Here is a 21,860-nt window from a genome sequence, read left to right as displayed (position 1 = left end):
CCCCCTAAAAAACTTTAGATCAATAGATGTATACTGTGTGTGCCTGCGTCCGTGCATTTTGTAACTTCGCTAATTAACGGCCGATACAAGTTTACTCGTGCACGAATTCGTCCTAGGATCTAGATGAAGGACGGCGTTATTTTTTTGGACCTTGGAAGTATGTAAAATATATGTGTTTTTCGTTAAAAGTGCATTGTTTTTTACTCTTTTTTCATCGCATTTAACAAATAAAAATAATTGACAATAAAAGTCTGGAAAATGGACGAATCTAATGAAAATCTTCATCAGCGAGCTCGAGTGTATTACGACGAAGCGAGTGAGGATGAGAATGGCGGAACTGAAGAAGACGAACATTTTTCGGATTTTTCGGGGCGAAGATTTTAATTTTTTAGTAAATTGATCAAAATTTAGCATGTGCCATTGTTTAAAATTTTGAAAAAATTAATTAATGAAATCTTTCATTTAAAAAACTTATTGGAATGCAATGAAGAAGTCAAAACCTTTAGTCAAAACTTTTAGTCAGGAACAAATAATAAGTAAACCTGAACTAGAATAATTTATTTAAAAGTATTGTATTTTTTAAGTGAATTATTTTTTCTCCTTTACCAATGTTGGAAAAAATGATTTCTAACCAAAAAGTTATCTTACACAAGAAACAAAAATAAAGAATGGAATAATTAGGACTAGGTGAGAGGACTAGGCCTGTAAATGACCTGTAAACATTTTGTTTAGAATTACAACAAGAAGCTTATTGCAAAGTGTGAAAGAAAAAGTTGCAATGCACATATTTTTATATCAAACTCATTACAGGAAAATATATCCACGAAAAAGAAAGAGATTCTTTAAAATATCTATCTGTATAAGGTTTATTTATTATTTGTTCATAACTAAAAAGAAAAAGAAAAGTTAAACCTTTCAGAAGAAAACGCAACTTTGTAGCACTTATCTACGAGAAGGTAGTTACAAACAATAATAAATTGTTCAAATAACCATTTTTGTTAACTTGCATAAATTTTTACCTCACTAAGTGAAAAGTAGGCAAGTGGAAATTTTTTGAAAAAAAAACGCAACTTTCTATTCATTCTAAGAGAAAATTGCTGAAAGCAATAATAAATTGTTTAAATATTGTATGTAAACATCTAATTATTAGTATAAAGTAGTACTTTATACATTGGAGATAATTTGCATTTAAAAAATGACAAAAAAGAATCATAATTAGCGCCAAAAACACGCAAATCCTAGTTTTTCATTTCTGGGATTTTTTTGGGACCCTATACAAAACAGACTTTAAGGGATTATATTTAAAAAGTAATACAGTGAACCCTAGAGATAGGGCCCCCTGATATAGTCCATCCGAGAATTGACGCCGCAAGTAGTAATAAAAGTAGCTGTGCGGGGTGAGCGGCGGTCGCTCATGTGTGAACAAACAAAAGCGTTTTTCTACGAAACGGCACTCTATCTGGGTAATTCCGCAACTCTTCCAGTCCCAAAAGCGGCACAGTCTCAGAGTTTAACTGCATTTAATTCATATTCTATGACTACTTCTGAAGTGAAATATTGAGTTTCAACTCGATTCAGTTAATATTTGCGATTTTGAATACAATTTATAAAAACGTATTTTTTCTTATTCGAAATACGTTTTAAACTTCATGGGGCTTGCGCCACCTCTAAGTATATATATAAAAAAATCGATTTATTTTTTTGTGAATTCGAACACTTTTTCGGGCCATCTGAATGAAAATTTGAAAAATTCCAATGCATTTTTGTATCACCCTACTGTTTATTCTTAATTTTTTTAGCTTATGCAATTTCAAGTACAAGCATTAAAAATTAAACAATTTCTAGTCGAACTTAGGGTACAAAATTGAGCAGTGCGAAAATTCAAATCACGCATATTAAATTGTTCAGTTTTCAAATGAAATTAAGACGACTACTTGAAAAAGACTAAAAGGCAGAAGATAAAATAAATCATTTCTAGCAAGTCTTGATTAAAATATATTAAAAAGAACCCAGTAAGCCCATCAATTTAAATCAGGAAAAAAAACTTGTATTGAATATATACTTACTATTTTACTATTTAGGCCCCACACTTTTATTTGTTTTATTATTATTATTATTATTATTATACACACATGCATACACACACATATATATAATAATAATAATAATATAATAAAATAAATAAAAATGCGGAGCCTAAATAGTAAGTATATATTCAATACAAGTTTTTTTAGCTGATTTAAATAATTTTTTTCACATTTTGTTCATTTACCAGCGGATTTCGAAAGACGACAATAATGCACATGCACCAAACAAATGCACATGCAATATTATAAGAAATTTTTAATGAAATGCGATTAAAATTGTGTTTTTTTTTTTAATCGAAACTTAAACAAATTGCAGTTACCTAATTGAATTATTTACACATAAATATTTTACAATTAAAAGAATTCAGAAATTTTTAATCGTTAATATTTTCAAACGTTAAAATTACAAGATAAATTATTTTTATTTTATGCCTATAAGAATTTAATAATTTTCCAGGCTCATAAAGTTAGGAATTTTCCGTAACGTTAGCTCTGAACGAGCTGAAAAAGGGGTTAGAGTTACGGAAAATTCCGTAACCATAGAAAGTGCGAATTCTAAATAGTGAACTGATCTAAAGCATTATTAAACTTTCCAAATCTAATAATTCTTTTGAAAATGGACTCTGCCTAAGTTACGCATTTACAAATCGAAGGAGCTCATAGATAGAGTTGACAAATTTTAATGATAGTATTAAAAACGAAACGATTTATAATTAAACAATCTAAATTGTAAGTCTTAAACGTTACAGTATCAAACTTGAACCTTTTAATACGAAAATCATACAATTTTTTATTGAAATCGTACAAAATTAAATAGTTTGAAAACTAAACCTTGAAAGCTGAACAATTTAAATTTCAAAGCGCTCGAAATGGTAGAAATTTGTAATTACCACAACAGCAATTTTAAATTCAATTGCTCAACATTGTCTAATTGCATATTTGTAAAAGTTAAAATACTTGTAACAGTTAAAATATTTAGTAATTCAAAATTTAAACTATCAAATTTTCAATTGTATTGGAGGCACACACATATTATAAACGTAATAATTTCAAAGATATATTTTAACATTTCCAATTCAGGTCCCGGAAGCTGGAATTACAACATTGACATATCGACGTGGGCACTATGCCATAATTTAGTGCTTATTTAGTGCTAATTTATGCTGCAGATAAAAGAATCGTGTGTCCGGTAATTTTGGCCAAAAACATGTAGTAATGCTAGCTTCAGCTGAAGCCACAACTCCGGTATGCGAAACTCGGAAACTTTTAGTGCTATCAAATTCTCCTTTTCGAAGGAATTTAGCGCTAATTAAGTGCTCTGGACTTGTGCTATTCGAAAAATCCGGGCACTTTTTTTTACCAAAAACGTGTAGTCATGCTAGCTTTAGGTGACACTGGTATGCGAAACTCGGAAACTATTAGTTGTATCAAATTCTCCTTTGCGAAGGAATTTAGTTCTAAATAAGTGCTCTAGATTTGTGACATTCAAAAAATCCGGACACTTTTTTCTTACCAAAAACGTGTAGTAATGCTGACTTCAGGTGACCCAGCTATGTGAAACTCGAAATCTATTAGTGATATCAAGATCTGCTTTGCGCAGGAATTTTGTGCTAATTAAGTGATAATATATTCTGCAAAAAGTAATTTTGTGCCCGCTAATTTTGATCAAAAACATGTAGTAATGCTGACTTCACGTGACCCTGCTATGTAGAACTCGGAATCTACTAGTGATATCAAAATCTGATTTGCGCACGAATTTAGTGCGCAATATATCCGCATTTAATTAGCACTCAGTTCCTGCACAAAGCAGATCTTGATATCACTAATAGTTTTTGAGTTTCACATAACAGGGTTACCTGAAGCCAGCATTACTACATGTTTTTGATCATAATTACCGGGCACAAAATTTAGTTTTTGCAGAATATATTAGAACTTAATTAGCACTAAATGCCTGCGCAAAGCAGATCTTGATATCACTAATAGTTTCCGAGTTTCGCATACCAGAGTCACCTGTAGCTAGCATTACTACACGCTTTTGGTTAAAAAAAAATTGCACTGATTTTTTGATTTGCAAACATGAATATCAAATTAAAAATGGTGGATTTTTTAATTTATTTTAAGTTTAATTCAAAACTTAACCTACTGTTTCGCTTTAATAAAATATCATTGATGATTTAAACTTTAAACTATTTAAAGAACCGCAAAACACGAAACGAAGATGAGAATCCCTGTCGTCGACTGAAAACAATTCCAGATGTGAAAACATTCCTTAAATTCGGTATTCCTTATTACCTTTTCCTTTTTCTCATCTGTTGCTATTCTGAGCGCGTTTTCAGGTAATTTCTGTACAAGTGGGTAACCAGAAAAGAGACTCAGGTACAGTCGCAAATCTCCTCAAGCTTTCCACAACTGCACGTGTTGAGCACATGCGGTAATTTCTTGTATACAATGCACATTGTATAAAATCTCAAGGCAGTTAAGGTTTATGAAAAAAAGGAACCCAACAAGCGCTTCCGAATTTTCATTCCAAGCACGTACCGACGCACATTTTTTTTGCAAATATTTTACGAGGCTTTGGTATTCTAAAATTCAACCTTGAAAACAAGTGTTTCGGATTTTGAAAATCGAAAATAAGGCTGATCTAAATTTACGATATTAACTAAAATCATATATGTAATTTAAATAGTAAAAATTATGTTTAAAGAGATATGACACCTATAGTTTTAACAACCTTGTGTTCCCAACTTTTTTTCTACGTTTAAAATTTAAAGCAAATGAAGCTCCCAAAATTAAAAATAAAGGTTGTTATAACTGTTTTGATACAGATTTGTTCATATTGAAAACATGTAAATAATTCAAAAAAAAAAGGTTTGAGATAAATAACTTTTTTTATCGTTCCCCAGTTTCACGAAAAAAAAAATGTTTTGCTTTGCGGTTTATCCACAAAGTTTAGGAAATACGTGATACCCATTACAAAAATATAATATTTTTTATATGATTTACTATTATTTTTGTTTTAAATAATCTCCAATTTTTTTAAATACCTTGAAATATACTTCAAATGACTCAAATTCTCGGATATCTGATTATATCCGTCAAAATACCTAAAAAGTCCATTGGAATCTTTTAAAACATCCAAAAACCTTATAGGTCAAATAAAATTAAAGGCTTTCCAAATATTCTGAAATGCTTTAAAACTGCATGAGATTTGTCTAAAGCCCTTAAAATCATTGAAGTCCTTCGAAAATCTTTAAGATAACCTGAATAACTTCAATCCCTTGAAATTTGCTAACGCTTTTGAAAACTCCTTGGAATATTTTTAACTATCCCAAAATCTTGAAAATGCTTTGAAATCATTTCAAATTTTTTTAATTCTTACAAATCCTGTGAAATTTTGAGAGCCGTTAAAATTCCTCAAAAATGGGTACTGTCTATACAGAATTATCCTTAACGTCAGCCCTAAACGAGTTGGAAAAGGGTTTAGACTTTTAGAGTTAAGGAAAATATCGTAATCATAGATATAGACAGTGCGTTAAAAATAACTAAAATCCTCGGAAATCCATTGGAATCTTGTGAAATATAAAAAAATGACATTCTTTTTAATCTTGAGTTTAATCTCTAAAGAATTCCTCGGAAAACTCCCCTAAAATTACAAAAAATCTGATGACACTCCTTGAAATATTTTTATTTATTAGATATTCCATGAAATCCTTTAAGATTTTAGAAAAATCATTAAACCACCTTATTCAAAGCATTTAAAATCCTTGATAATTACAGAAATCTTATAAGATTCCGCGAAATCCATCGATTCTTTAAATTCTTTAAAAATCTGTTAAAATATTTAGAAATCCCTTTGAAATCTCATGAAACGATTTCAAATATCTTTCATGTAATTTCTGATAATTTATGGATGGCCCTTAAATAATATATGGATTTTGCATTATATGTAAAAATGTTGATAAAACTTAATTAATTCAAGCAAAAAAGTTAAACAAATGAATTATCCAAGTAAATTAGAGTTTAAAGTAATTAATAATAAGAATTATTAATAATAATGAATAATTATTAATTTAGTTTAAATCTGTTTAGTTTTCCCTCTTTTACGCTTACAGGTTAAACAAATTCTACAGCATAATTCAAACAAATAAGGAATAATTTTTAAACATTTTAATGTATTTAAAATATTTTTATTTGCACTCCTTTAGTGTAAAATTAAATACTTTTATTTTGTGAAACATAAATTAATTCAAATTTAAAAAAAAATCGATACTGTAAAGACTGTAAGCAGTGTAAGCCTTTACCACCCCAACTTTTTAACTTTAATTTACACGTATGCCTCAAGAGGTCGCCGTTGGCTGGCCACTTATTTACTTCCCCTGCCTACCGATTGGTAAGACAGAAATCTGTAATTAACTCTGCTCTGTCAACAGATTGGATTGGGGATCAATATAGCGTAAAATAACAAGAAATAAACAAAGATGCTTCGACTGAAGTATTTTTTGTTGTCAAACAGTTCAAGCCACCATTCATGATTTTATCATGAATTCAAATATGTATGACTTACATCACCGATTATAATTTCAAAAAAAGTTCAATAATAATAATATTATTATCTCTAGAGTTCAGCAAAACAAACTGCTAAACAAATAACAAAGTTTTAAAGATATTTTAAAAACTATAGAACACATTTCCATTAAAATTGAATTGTCAGAAAATTATCAATATTACAATTATTAACAAATTTTTAATTTATATCAATTTTTTACGAGTATTTGTATGATATTAATAAAATTTAAATAAAATAATAGCATTATACTCATTTTCAGCTTATGAAATTTGCATTTTTTTCAGTCATCCTAATTCGTATTATGATCTAACCACGAGCAGATGATTAGAAAAATGTGCAAATCAAGCTGCATTCGAAAGAGAGTAAATACCAGGCAGACGTAACAGGTGTCATCATTTTATTTACATTTCAAGATCAATGTCCCTCATTTAAATAATTTCAAATCCTCAAGATTCCTACACCACCGACAATAAAAAAAATAAAGTAAAAATTTTCAGAGAAGACCCACAAGCAATATAAAACATTCCAACTCGAATCCACATCCACCTTACAAAATGAAATCCTCTAGAAGCCTAAAAGTACACAAAATTAATCTGAAGTTTTTGTATCAAACCCGAGGACATGTAAAAGGTTCAAATACATTTTTCACTCTACTGACAAGTCTCAATTTTGTTAAAGCATTGATAAGCAAATCCTGAAATGAAAAATCAGACTCTGTCATTACCTGAAAATGAAAAAAGACTTTGATCCCTTTGTTCTATACGTAATTACAACCTAACCTCCAAAAGCTCTTGCACTTAATTATCAATAAATATTCCAGGAATCGAGAGATGTTTGGTAAGGGCAGGGGCCAGTGAATAAAAATCGAAACTTCAGAAAAAATGATTCCATTCTGGGCGACGTGAACACGAAGAAGTGCGAAAAAGAGCGTGAAGTGACAGACACATGTCAAGTGGAGAACCTGCAGAGCAGCAGAGGATCGTCGCCTAGCAACTCGTTCGGGAAGTCGGAAATGAAATATACTCACCGCTGTGACCGGTACTGCTCTTGCTCGAAGATTGACCCATTGTCAGATGTTGAATTGTCAGAAACGCGAAAAGCACGTGAATTACGCGCTCTCACGCGAAAAAAGATGACCATTGGTTCGTGCAAAACCGAGACATTTTTGCGAAACACATCACATCGAACCGCAAACTTTGCTGGTGTTTCGATTTGCGACAGAGATACACGGCTGCTGCCAACGAGGTGATTGGCCGCGACCCAATGCGCATGCGTGGGGCGCTTTAATTCAAATCCGCTGTTCAATTGATCTTCTTGCGGTCCTATGCAACTCTAGCGCTTTCCCCAAAATGTCCATATCTGAAAGTTTTTTTTATTTTAATTAAGGGTATGGCTTAGAAGCGGATGAGCCTGTTTTTTCTAGGTGGAGACAGGAGAATAAACTTAGAATATTGAATTACACACTTTGTAGATAGTATAACAATATTATACTAAATACAAATTGTGCATAAATAATAATAAATAGACAATAAAAAGTAAATAATAAATAATAATGAATACAGGTATAAAATTCATATTGCCACAGATTTCAGAAAGATTTGACAGTTTCGAAATATTGTTCAAAGATTTCAGATAGACTTTAAACATTTTACAAAAACTTACATGATTTCCAAAATTTCAAAGACTTCCCAAAGACATAAAATGTTTCAAATATTTCGCAAAGATTTGGCATATACATATACACAATTTTACAAAGACATGAATTATTTCCCAAATATTTCTATAATTTACCAAATATTACCAAATAGTTTGAAAATATTTCAAATATTTCTTGAAGATTTCACAAAGATTATGGATAGATTTAAAATATTTTACCAAGGCTTCAATGATTTTCAAAAGACTTCACAAAGATTTTAATAATTTTTACAAATATTACCAAATATTTCAAAAATATTTTAGAAAAATTTCACAAATGTTTCAAAAATAGTTAAAATATTTCAACAGATTTAAAAAAGATTTTAATGATTTCCCAAAGATTTCAAATATTTTGAAAAAATTTAAATAATTTCACAAATATTATCAAATATTTCAAAAATATTCCGCATATTTCACAAAGATTTCAATGATTTTCTAAACATTTCACAAATACTTGAAAGATTTCAAATAGTTTTGAAAGATTTCACAAAGACTTCAATCATTTCGAAAGGATTTCAACAATTTCAAAAATATATCAAATGCTTTAAAAATATTTTCAAAGGGTTTTAATAATTTCCCACACATTTAAAAAATTTCGAAGATTTCGCAAAGATTTCGGATCGATTTAAAAATTTTACAAAGGCATAAATGATTTCCCTAAGATTTCAATAATTTCACAAATGTTTCAAAAATCTTTCGAAGTTTTCCAAAGATTTCAATGATTTTCTAAATATTTCACAAGGTTTCAATTGTTTCGCCAAAAATTCGGATATTTACAAATACTTCAATGATTCTCAAAAGATTTCAACAGTTTAAAAAATATACCAAATATTAAAAAAATATTTTAAATATTTTATAAAAATTTCAAAAAATTTACAAATCCTCTATCTGGAATCAATTCTATTGAAATTTTGGGAAATGGTTCAAAATATATAAGGACACATCTGCCTGTCCTATATGAGTTTTTATTTTGATGAATCAAAATATTCTTATTCTCTAACTATCAATCTTACTAATCTTCAATTTTGAATGTAACTGAGAACAAGGCTAGATAAAATTCAATTATTAAAAAAAATGAACCAGAGTTGTCGAGCCCAATTTTGTATTTAGCTTTTTCAATTTTTTTTATAAATAAACAAATATGACGAAAAAAATTCAATTTTTTCTATATTACGGTCCCAGCTGTCGTGATTAATAGGAAAATTGCTGCAATCTCCTACGTTTCATAGAGTAAAAGTATTTTTAGCTGTTTTGTCATATGATTGTTCAAAGTCTGTTTTCTGTAATTTTCAATAATTTGACGTTTTAATAAGTTATATTGCAAGAAAACTGAATCGAAACAATATTGTAATGGAGAAAATTTCTCCTGAGAGTATTCAAGTTAATATTATTAACAAATTTAAGAAACAAATGAATTATTTGGGTATTTGTCGATTGAAAAATTCGTCTTTTACAATCACAGTCTTTTCAATTAGTAACTTCATCATAGTTTCAGCAGCATTCATAACTAGTTGATTAATTGCATGATTTTTTAAAGCAAATTTAATAAACAAGTGAATTATTTAGTAATTTTTCGACAAAAAATCGTTTTCTTTTCAGTCCTTTTAGTTTCAGTGTCGTATTAGGTGAATAGTTTTAATAATGCTGAAGCTGCAAGATCAAGGATATAGATATTTCGGAATAGTATAGATTAGTCCAGAATGAATTCACATTCGAAATTTTACCCAGGAAAGTTTTTACTGAAAAAATCTTTTATAATAAAATATACAAACAGTTGCTTGTGATGAAAGAAATTAAAATACTTCTTATTAAATTACTTTTAATATTGTTGACGATATTTACTAATTAAATTAATAAAGTGTCTTATGCTCGGAAATTTCATCAACATCATTCCATTATGTTCAGCACAATGATCATGAAAATTATCTTTGCGTGCCAATAGTATGCGAGGTGAGTTTCGTTATTTTCTTTTGTGTGTGTGAATCAGCATCACGCGATTCTAATCCTATCTAAGGGGTGTTTCAGTAAAAAATGGGATTTTGAGTTTATCGAAGCTAAACATCAAATTCTTATATAAATATTCAAAAAGTTTAATTTTGCTATTTTATCTTCTGTGACTAACCGGTATAAATAATTAAACAAATTTAAAAAATAGCTTATGGTCTCTACAATAGGGTGGTCCAAAATTCGTTTTCTTCAAATTTGTATGCGCACACCCCAGAAATTTGTTCGAATCCACACAAGAATAAATGCATTTTTTCGTTTTGAAAAAAAACTGATATTTAGAGTTGCCGCAAGCTCCATGAAGTTTAACACGTATTTCCCATAAGAAAAAAAGGAGTTTTTGTCAATCTTATTCAAAATCATTAATATTATTTCAATCGAGTTGAAACACAACAATTCTCTTTAAACTTAGCCATAGAATACGAATAAAATATCACTTTTAAAATATTAACATCATAAGTCTGTTTTATAGGGTCCCAAAAAACCCCATAAATGAAAAAATGTGTTTTTCGAGTATTTGGCGCTAATTATGACTTTTTTGCGGTTTCTTTAATGCAAATTGTTTCTGGTACATAAAAGACCATTTCATACTGATAATTAGATGTTCACATAAATTGTTTAAACAATTTATTATTGTTTTTAGCCATTATCTCATAGAATGGAGTTAAAAATACGCGTTTTTTTTCAAAAAAGTTCAACAATGTTAACAAGAGTGATTATTCAAACAATTTATTATTATTTTTAATAATATTCTCTTAGAAAAATGCTACAAAATTGCAGTTTAAAAAAAATCACTTTTCGTCAAATTTTCAATTAAGATAATATCTATAATTAATTGGAGTAAAACAATTAATTGTTTGTACAATTTACTATTATTAATAATAATATTATATTTGAATAATGCTAGAAAGATGCGGTATTTCTGAAATTTCTGGCTTTTTGTCCAACTTTCGATTAAAGTGAGGTAATAATGAATTCAAGTAAAAAAATTGTTTAAACAATTTATTATAATTGTTAATAATATTCTCTTTGCTTAATTGGTAGAACGTTGCGGGTTTTTATGAAATTTTCAACTGTTAGTCTATTTTTCATTAGGCGTGACTTAATAATTAATTCAATTTATCAGAAATAATTGTTCAGGCAAATTCTTGTTGTTTATGACTATCTTCATCAATATGAATACCTGATAGTTGCGGTTTTTTGACAATTATTCCCCTTTTGTACTTTTTTCACTCAGTGAGGTGAAGTTAATGAAAGTTATGATGAATGAAAGTTAACAACCACAACTTTCTATCACTTCTATAAGAAAGGATAGTTATAAACAATATTAAATTGTTTAAACAAATTTTGTTAACTTTCATTAATTATAATGTTGCACTAAGTGAAAAAGGACAGATTGGCAAAAATTGCCGAAAAGACCGCAACTATCAGACATCGCTATAGATGAAGAGTTGACCAACCGTTGAAAATTTCAGCAAAAACCCCAACATTCTACCAATTAAGCAAAAAGAATATTATTAACAATGATCATAAATTGTTTAAACAAATATTTTTGTTAACTTGAATTCATTATTACTCCACACCTATTGAAAATTGGACAAAAAGCCAGAAATTTAAGAAAAAACGGCATCTTTCTATCATTATACAAATTTAATATCAATAATGATAATGATAATAATCAATTGTTCAAACAATTAATTTTCTTGACTTTAATTAATTACTTATATCATCTTAATTGAAAATTCTGCTCTTGTTAAAATTGATGAACTATCACTTTCCTCTAACTGAAATTTGGATAACAAATGGAAAATGTTTGAAAAAACTGCGTCTTTCTAACTCCATTCTATGAAAAAATTGGTGAAAACAATAATTAATTGTTAAAACAATTTATGTGGACATCTAATTATTAGTATCAAATGGTCTTTTCTGGGTCAGAAACAATTCGCATTAAAAAAGAGATAATATTGAGGATTCTGAAAAAGATTTACAAAAACGGATTTTTTCTTATCGGAAATACGTTTTAAATTTCATTTAAAAACAAACAAAAATGCATTTATTTTTGTGTGGATTTGAACAAATTTCTGGGGTATCCCCATAAAAATAAAAAAATATAATTTCCAATGCATTTTTGGACCATTCTACTCTACAATAATCAGCCTTTAAAATGTCCACAGTAAATGTCTGTCATGTACCTTTCTAATAGATACATCACATGTTTTCTGTGCAAATTTGAATAACTTCGGAAAAATGCTTTAATTTGGTTTAAATTGGTTAAATGCATGAATTTTAGATATGTAACATATTACAAAAACGATTTTTTTCTTGTGTGAAATACGTGTTAAATTTCATTTCAAAACAAACAAAAATGCATTTATTTTTGTGTGGATTTGAACAAATTTCTGGGGTATCCCCATAAAAATAAAAAAATAAAATTTCCAATGCATTTTAGGACCGTTCTACTCTACAATAATCAGCCTTTAAAATGTCCACAGTAAATGTCTGTCATGCACCTTCCTAATAGATAAATCGCATATATTCTGTGCAAATTTGAATAACTTCAAAAAATGCTTTAATTTGGTTTGAATTCGTTAGTAGCATGCATTTTAGATAAGTAATATACTTTTTAAAATACTGCATACATTTTTAACATTTCTAGTAAATTAAAAAATTTGGTTGAATGCTTCATTTATGCACAGAGAGAAATTTCGGGAGATTAATTCACGGCACTGTTTCTTGATTTTATTACGCTTTTGTTCGAGAACTCAGATTTCGGAACCCATGCTTTTAAAGCATAGGTCTCGAAGTCTCAGGCATTAAGCCACGCCCCTTTACTTTCAGGTCTCGAATTCTTTGTTTTTAGATCATGGACTCCGAGACTCTAAAGCATGTAAAAATTGAAGCTCTAAAATCACGCGCTTCCGTGAATGAACTTCTTAAAATGTCTATCCGTGTTAGAACAAAATATTGAAAATTTAAAATGAAATATCAAACAATTCAGTATTCAAACAATACTATTACATTCATAGGTCACTAAATCGTGTTCACTTTAGGGCAACTTTTTTCTGATGATCTACTTTCCCTTATTGTTAAGTATATTTTTCCACAAATTATCGTAGGTCGTGGAGTAGAGTTTCCTTGGTTACAAACAATCACAACACCCCGTTGAAGTGACGTAACTCGTAACATTGTACGTCGACGAACTCCCTCAACGAATCACAAAAGTGCTCTCTTCCCTTGATTAGTTTAGTGTCATGAGTTTCTTCGGACAATGTACAATTTATTCCGAAACTTTAAATATCTAAATATATGCAACAACTTCCAAATTGTGTACATTCAAACAGTGATACCAAAACCGAAAATTGAATTTATAATTTCAAGATGAAAAATTCTTTTTATGGATTTAGTAGATGGTGGATTTTTATGTTAATTCTCTTCGAAATCAGCCAGAACGGTGAGTTAGTTCAGTTCTTAAAATTAGACTTCACATACTTTCCCCTATTCTTCTCTTTGCCCCCCCCTTTTTATTCTTCCTTCCCCCCTTTCTGCAGAAACTTGCCCTTTAATAACTCTAATTTCAAAATTAGATCATTTTAGGTTGAAAGTTAACTTTTTTAATTAAAAAGTCTACTATGACATTTTTGGTTCAGAATTCATCTCTTTTGATCAACAAGTCTACTTTTGTTGAAAAATCAATTATTCTATTGAAAATTGAACTGTTTCTTGTAACATTTGTCTTTTGAATTTTCACCAAATTCTCCATATATTTTTCAGGAATACCCCCCCCCCCCCCCCCCCCCCCCCCCCCCGAATTGTGATTCTTTTTCCATTTTTTTAACATGGTGAACGATATTTTGATAGAAACCCTTCCGCTGAACGTACCACGCATTTTTTGCATTGCCAATTGGAAAGTCTGTATAATACTTTGGTTTAGAATGTACCTCTGTTTTTCATAATTGTAATTATTTTGTTGGAAATTCAACTATTTTCTTGAAAAGTCATATTTTTTGGCCACAAATATATAAATTCTTTCGTCACAAAAATCATGTTTTTTTATTAAAAGTTAATTTTTTTGTTGAAAAATATAAATTATATTTTTTTGTTCATAATCTACTTCTTTTGGATCAAACTTGATTTTTTTTTAAATTTAACTATTTGTTTAAAAAGTCATATTTTGTTTTTGAAAGTTGAAGTACTTTGTAAACCCTTATTTTTTTGTAGCTAAAATTAAATCCTTGTGATCCAACTTTAACTTGTTTTGAACGTGATTTTTTTGGTTGAAAGTTGATATTATTTTGGTACAACCACTTTCTCAAAAATTTATTTCTTTTGTTAACGATTTATCTCATTAGTTCAAAATTATTTGATTCACCCGAAATTGAACTATTCAATTTTTTGTTGAAAATTGATCTCTTTTAGTTAAAAATTCATGTATTTTGTTGAAAATTCACCTTTTTAGTAGCGAATGAATGTTTTTGGGTTGAAAATTAAAGTATTTGATTGAAACCCTTTACGGACCAAGCCTTGATCTCGTTAAACAAAAATTCTGAAAAAAATAATTTTTTAAAATTTTTATATATTTCTCGCTTTTTATTGAGTATACAATAGCTAAAAAACAATCTTACGAGATGCAGAACAGTCCACTTTGATCTAATTCATGCATTGATTTTGCGGAATTCTACGCCCGTTACCTGAAAATTATAAAAATCGAAAATAGTGAATGCTGCTCAGCTGCAACATTGGTCTTTAAAGGGTTAATTGAAAGTTCAACTATTTGGTTGAAAATTCATTTATTTAGTTGAAAATTCTTCTTTTTTGGTCCAAATTACTCTTCTTGGTTGAAAATACAACTTTTTGTGTTAGAATTAATATTTGCATGTTAAAAATTCAACTGTTTTGTAGAAATTTCATGTTTTTGGGTTAAAAATTCAGATATTTGGCTAAACTTCCTTTCTTTCTTAACTGAAAAATCGTATTTTTGGTTTAAATATTTATCTTTGTGTGTTATAAATTCAAATATTTGGCTAAAAATTAAACTTTTTTGTAAAAAAATCATCTCTTTTGCCTAAAAAATAAACACAATTTGTTATGAATGCAACCGTTTTGTTGAAAATTCAACTATTTGATTCAAAATTCATCTTTCTTGGCAGAGGAAACGTTTTTTTGTTGTTGAAAATTCATGTTTTCGTGCTTAGAAGTAAAATATTTTCTACAAAATTCAATTTTCAAGGTTACGAACAAAGCTTTTTTGTTGAAAATTTGTCTTTTTTAGGAAAATTCATCTCTTTGCTATCTTAGCAGAAAATTCATCTCTTTACTATTTTGACAGAATATTCATCTTATTTTTAAAGGCAATATATTCCGACTTGGAATTTAGAGAATATGGTACCTACATTAATTTAATTTCAAAGAATTTATCCACTGTCTTATGAGCATTTTGGGCTGTGAATTCTGTAATATGAGTAATTGGCAAAATTTAATCAAAGTATGTTATCAACAAGTAATTTTCTATTCTAGTTAATTAATTAAAAATTTTCCGTATAATGTAATCAAAGCCGCTTTTAAAAAACTCGTATAAAAGCACTTCAATTACTCCTTGAATAGGCGAAGCATTAGACTGTTTCAAATGTGTTTCAATCGGCGGAGATAATAAAGCCTGCGACGACCCATTTCATAATAATGGAAGTCTGGAGTTTCTGGAATCGCCTTGCTTAGGAGGTCGTAAAAACCGAGATGGTCTTTTTCCTGCAACTGCTTGTGTTAAAATAGCAGGAATTTACGGTGAGCCATCGCATTCACTATGAATTAGAAAATTCATATTACACTGGAACCTGGATTTCCGTAAACTGGATTTGTGCATTCCTAGAATTGATGCTCACCCCATTTTGTTGATGCGGGTAAGGCGGGACCAAAAGAGAGGCAGTGTTCAGTCTGGCGTGAGAAACAACATGAAGCATTCTCAGCGCGTTAGTTGATTCAAGTTGCGTTGTGCGTCAAAATACAACCGAAATGGTTCAGCCCGCCCTGCCTGTTTTCATTCAGAGTCCCTGGATTTGTGTCGAAGGCAACTGTGGAACATGCCCGAAACCGTGCGCAAATTCAGGTTTCAGGGTCTATTTTTAAGAAATTCAAATCGTCAATTCCTATACGTACAAATTATAAAGCCAATTTTTAATCACCTCTGAAACTCGATTAACGAAAATTTTGCGTAGAAAATGCAACATACTTGTAATTTCTCAGATTTATAAATTTTAAATATTGCAGACGAATCTGGAGAATCTTTAACAATAAGAAGCTGTGCTTTAGATAGTGGAACTTTAACAACAGATTCTGAGCTGATACGAATGTCTCACTGTGGGGGCTTTTACTTCGATAATAAGTAAGATTGATATTGTAAACCTATCGATTAGATAATTAAATGTACATTGCCCTTTGTCTAATTAAATTTTTTTTTAGGTATGTTAGGGGTTGTGTTCAATCATGCAATGATGCTGATGCATGTAATTTAGCTGATATAAATTCAGCGCCTACAAACCTACTTTTCATATGTTGTTTTATAATGAAATACTTTTCAATTCTGAATTAAGTTTAATATATGATCTTTTACGTGAAATTTAAACATCAATACAAACCGTTATTCACACTAAAATTTTGTTGTTGGTTAAGCTGACATTTAAATTCTTACTTATCGTTTAAATTTTCTACTGAATTTCAGTATGAAATTGCGAAAATTCAAGTTTTTAAAAAATATGTTGTTATGTTGGTCCAAGTTACAATTTTGTTTACCGCCGCATGTATTTATTTTTGTGACTTATTTTTTTCAGATGTTTTAGACCAACATCTATTACAGTGATATAAGTACATATGTTATTGTTATTAGTGTTTCAAGCTGTTATTCTGTTGTTATATACGATTTTGTTGAGTAAATAAATCTTTGTTACATTATACAGCATGCAAGTTCCAAACAAAAAATTCCTCCTAACATAAGTAATAAAAAAATGTTATATATAATAATCTACGATTCATTCATTCTGTGTTCAGGTGTTTTTTGTCTTGTGAATTTTTGTATGACGTCATGTGTTACAACACGGCTTTCAGCATTTAGTGTTCCCCTAAGTTCCCTTTGATTTTCAGGTTATTATTTTTTCACTCCTGATTAAAATAACTGAATATTTACAATCATGATGCGCAATTTAAAACTTAATAATTTTTAAGGATAGTTTTAAGGTCCTAATTTAAGATGTTTTCAATTTTCAAACCAAGTTTCTAATTGTTTTATAATAATTATTGACCTGTAAAAGTGTTTAATTACCAGGAAATTACCCGAAAATTTGTTTACAGAGTATTATTATTAATAATTGACAGGCTAAATGATTCAACAATTTTAAATTGTAATCTTTCCAGTTTTCCGTTTGAAGCATTCTTCATTTAACAATTATGAATTAAATGCCTCCAAAATAAATTCAAAATAATGAAAAATGAATCAAATAATTTATCAAATTCAAGCCTTGAAATTGACACACTTTTGGAACTAGGCTTTGAAAAGTAAATTATTTCTTATTTGAAAATGCTCCAAAAGTTTGAAATTTTAATCTCAAATTGACAAATAAAAAGAATTTCGAATTGATGGGCTTAACATTTTGCAATTTTAAAAATTGAATTCATTGCTATTTTACTTTGCTTAATTAAAAAAAATTGTAATGTAATCTCTTTAAATGCTCCCATTTTTAATTAAATGTTTAAGAAAATAAATTACATAAAATTGAAAAATATTTGTTTCGAAGATTTCAAGAACAAATAATAATTCTATATAAAGTGTTAAAAGTGAAATGATTACAAATTGAAAACTTAAAAATTGTGTTGCTTAAAACTAAAATAGATAAAAATACAACTATATAAAACTGATACCTCAGTCATTGAATACTTTCTTCAATTTTGAATGATTTCATAAGTTTTAGTATGTAATAAATAATAAGTTTGAATAAATAAATCAGTTTTAATTTTTCAATTTTTAATTTTTACCATCTAAAATTATTTTATTTCAAACATTTTGTTAGAAAATGGCGATGAATTTACTCGTTGATCTTGTCAAAATTTGTCTGATAAATTTTAATACTACATTATTATTTTTGCAAGGGGCCATTCATTCTCGAATAAAGGGGTCTTAGCGTTTGAAATCGGTATGAAATAAAATGCAACAAGCATAACTCTTTGTGAAATCATCTAAAATCAGCGGCATCTGAACAGGATGCCGTTTTATTCCAGGGAACAAAATCCCGGTGTTTTCCCGGTTCACAACATTTTTTGACGGTCATTGAAATTGAAACATTCAAACTCTTGAATCTAAAAATGTTTTTATTTGAAGTTATAAAAACTGAAATTCAAATTAAAACACTCAATGAGAAACGATTTTGAATTTTAAACTTTTAAAATTAACTCCTAATTTTTTTTTATTAAAACGCCCATTAATCCACGCGTATAAAATGGAAGCTTCTGGCACATTTCAAGAGAACAATTTTAAATTAATTGCCGTTAAACTGTAAAATTAACAATTTGAAACTTTTAAAAGTTGCTCATTTCGAAGATTCAAAAAATTTAAATCCTAGCTATAACAATTAAACCAGAAACAATAAAAATTGAACAATTATAATTTTTTAACTGTCAATTATATCTGCATATATAATTTTGAACCTCGCAGTATAACAGTAGTGTTAGGGTATTAGGTTCAAAATTATATATTAGAAACAAAATCCAGGCACATGCGCGGTCCCACAGCGAGGAATGCACAATGGCTCCGACAGCTCTGTTTTTCTCGTTTGTTTAAGGTTGTTTTCGCGATCTAAAAATCATCCAAAATGTTCGAAAATATATTTTTTTCAGTTAAAAAATGATTGAAGATTTTCCAAGGTATCTTAAGAAAAATGTATTATTGTCAAACCTTTCAAACCCCTATAAACGCTTACAAATTTTCAGAACTCTACATTCTGCTTTAACCTTTTTGGAATTAGTTCAAATTTTAAATTAATTCTGAAACTTTGACAAAACTTCTAAACATTTATGAAAATGATTCCAAATTTTTCTAAAATGATCCAAAAATCCTTCAAAGTGAAATAAATTGCCTTCAAATCATACAGATTCTTTCTTTTTCTTTTTTTCTTTTTAAAGGAATTTTTCTTCTAAAAATGTCTAAAATTCGCGGTAAAAAATCGACGAATAGTACTCTTAATATTCAACATCACAACGCAAAAACTTATAAGCGGAAAAGTACCTAAATCCTACTCAAAATATCTTGAAATTTACCGAGAATTTCTGTGCGTTTCACAGAAAAATTAAGAAAGTTATTGCAAAGTTCTTAGCAATTTATGATCGTTATTGTGAGTCCATTAATATTTATATAAAGCCACAAATATTCACAAAATTTTGAGTATATGTGATGCTGCAATATAAAGCTTTTTCGTTGATCAAGTCGATGATATCATCCACTATAAACTGAACCTTCCCAGCAGATATCCTTTGTTCATCAACAGGTAAAAATAACGAAATTAAAAAATAATACGAATATAATTTTGCAATATGCGGTTTAAAAACAAGAAATTTAGAATTTAAAAGTTTTTCAAAATTCCGCTTATATGTAACTTGTCTAAGAAAGTTTTAAATATTTTGACAGCCAATAAATTAAGACACTGCGAAAATGCCAACTAGACAAAGCCCCAAAAAAAATTTTACAAGAAAAAGAATCCAAGAAAAACTTCAAAATCTTTCGAAATTATCCTTTAGTATAAAAAAATCACACGAAACATAAAATATAAGTTTAATTCTCATAATTATTTCTCTTAGACTCTTAGTGAGAGGAAGACAAAATAAAATGAGAATTCCACAGTGGTCATAATCGCATTTCTCAGCAACCATCTCAACTTTAACCACGTTTTGTGACAAAATAAAATTTATTTCTTTATATATTTCTGACATTTATCGATAGGCCAAAATCTAAAGTACTTATAAAAAACGATTTTCGACCAAAGTGGTCTTTATTTAGTCGTCGTTCTTCACGCCAAAATCATGTTCCTTAAACTTATCATTGAATATATAGAAAAACTTCTTCAAACAAATTACAGGAGAAAAGTTAATCTTTTTTTTTACTTTTGCAATTTTTAACTGCAATTTTGAACGTTAACAAAGTTTACTGGTTGCAAGTATCTGCAGGGTGAATGCTAAGGAAATGTTAATACATATAACTATCGCCTGATGGGTGATTCGCCTTCCTGACATGATAAAAAAAAGTTCAATTAACTGATTAAACTTAGCATTTTCGAATGTAGGCCGGAGATGTTTTGACAATATTTTGCGCAATAATGCAGTAAAGTTTAAAAATAAATCTCCCTTTCTTATTGCAAATACTTATATAAGTACACATATTATTCAATATATATTTTATTATTCATGACATATTTGATTATTCATAATTTAATATTGCCGAATTTTCATATAACACTATTCTTTTGGTGCCTGAGACTCAGAGTCTCGTACATTAACTTGTGCTCAATACATTATAAAGTTCTAGAAAAATATGCGCATAACAATACAAATTTTTGTTGCAATGTAAAACAGAAAATGATTATTAAATTCCATTTTTCTTTATTTTTTATGACATATTAAAATAGTATTGTTGAGAAAGAAGTCAATCTTAAAAGATTTTATCAATATTTTCGTAAAAATATTGAAAATAACGCGAGATAGAATAAAGTGTCAAGAGACGCTCTTTTCGAACTTTCTTAGAAAAAAATTTCTCATGGTTTGTGACCATGATTTAGGCATGCGTGCAACATCTTTTGAAAAGTGGGCGTTATATAGCCCTTCAACCGACAAGTGTCAGCTGATAATATGTAATTAGTCCCAAAAGTGCTACACTGACAAGTAAATAGTTCCACAAATGGCCATTGAAGGTCGCACAATATTTTCTCTAACCGTTATTCTGTTGGAAAAAATAATGACACCAGATGATATTCTCGCTCGGAACGGACCTCATTGAAAATTTCGAGCCATATGCGATTACCATTCACAGTCCAAGCAGATTACTGCCACTTTAGTCCCGCAGTCTCATAACATGCTGATTTCGAATTAAATATCGTACATCACTCATAGTGTTACATGCGTCTCTTCAAGTGGAGCTCAATGTCCGCAGGAAGACTATACCTGGTCAAGCAAACATTGATCTCTACGTAAAGACGCGTATAATATTACCAGTGAGGTTACATACTATTTCCTAACGACGGAAAAAATTCGTCTGGTTTCAGAGTCGATGGACCCTTGAATTTTCTTATGAAATAACTATTTTAAATTTTAGAATTTTCTAAATCTCAAACAGTTTTAGTATCCATTTTTCAATTTTGAGTGATTCTTATTGAAAACTAATCGATTCCGCATACCCAATTTTAATTTCTAATTAATCCTTTGCATTCCATTCCAAATATTGTCCTTTTTAAAAAACTGTACACAGTCAAAAATTGTTT

The 21,860-nt window shown here is 29.1% G+C and overlaps 2 protein-coding genes across 3 annotated transcripts in view; one reads left to right on the top strand and one right to left on the bottom strand.

The window, feature by feature from the left end:
* The window catches only part of LOC117171935 (protein neuralized), a 176,837-nt gene that overhangs the window by 148,642 nt on the left and 6,335 nt on the right, over positions 1–21,860 (bottom strand). Inside the window, exon 1 of one of the 2 annotated variants that reach the window (XM_033359605.1) lies at positions 7,682–7,988. The exons of the other annotated variant lie outside the window; for it this stretch is intronic. Coding sequence (XP_033215496.1) covers positions 7,682–7,721 — 40 coding nt within the window. The 5' untranslated portion in view covers positions 7,722–7,988. Of the gene's footprint in view, positions 1–7,681; positions 7,989–21,860 lie in introns of those variants that run through there. 2 annotated transcript variants of the gene reach the window in all.
* Positions 13,054–17,297, top strand: LOC117171937. Its single transcript, XM_033359611.1, has 4 exons — positions 13,054–13,804; positions 15,955–16,131; positions 16,615–16,729; positions 16,807–17,297. The coding sequence occupies exons 1-4, from the start codon at positions 13,732–13,734 to the stop codon at positions 16,934–16,936; spliced, it is 495 nt and encodes a 164-aa protein (XP_033215502.1). The 5' UTR covers positions 13,054–13,731; the 3' UTR covers positions 16,937–17,297.

Source organism: Belonocnema kinseyi, chromosome 4 (genome assembly GCF_010883055.1).
Source record: "Belonocnema kinseyi isolate 2016_QV_RU_SX_M_011 chromosome 4, B_treatae_v1, whole genome shotgun sequence".
NCBI classification, from domain to species: Eukaryota; Metazoa; Arthropoda; class Insecta; order Hymenoptera; family Cynipidae; genus Belonocnema; species Belonocnema kinseyi.
Note: the sequence above shows the minus strand (reverse complement) of the source record. Positions and strands in the feature narration are given on the sequence as shown.

Coding starts and splice junctions, on each gene's coding strand:
- LOC117171937 (XM_033359611.1), top strand. CDS start 13,732: ATGAAAAATTCTTTTTATGGATTTAGTAGATGGTGGATTTTTATGTTA. Junction 13,805..15,954: donor CTTCGAAATCAGCCAGAACG/GTGAGTTAGTTC, acceptor CTCCTTGAATAG/GCGAAGCATTAGACTGTTTC. Junction 16,730..16,806: donor GGCTTTTACTTCGATAATAA/GTAAGATTGATA, acceptor ATTTTTTTTTAG/GTATGTTAGGGGTTGTGTTC.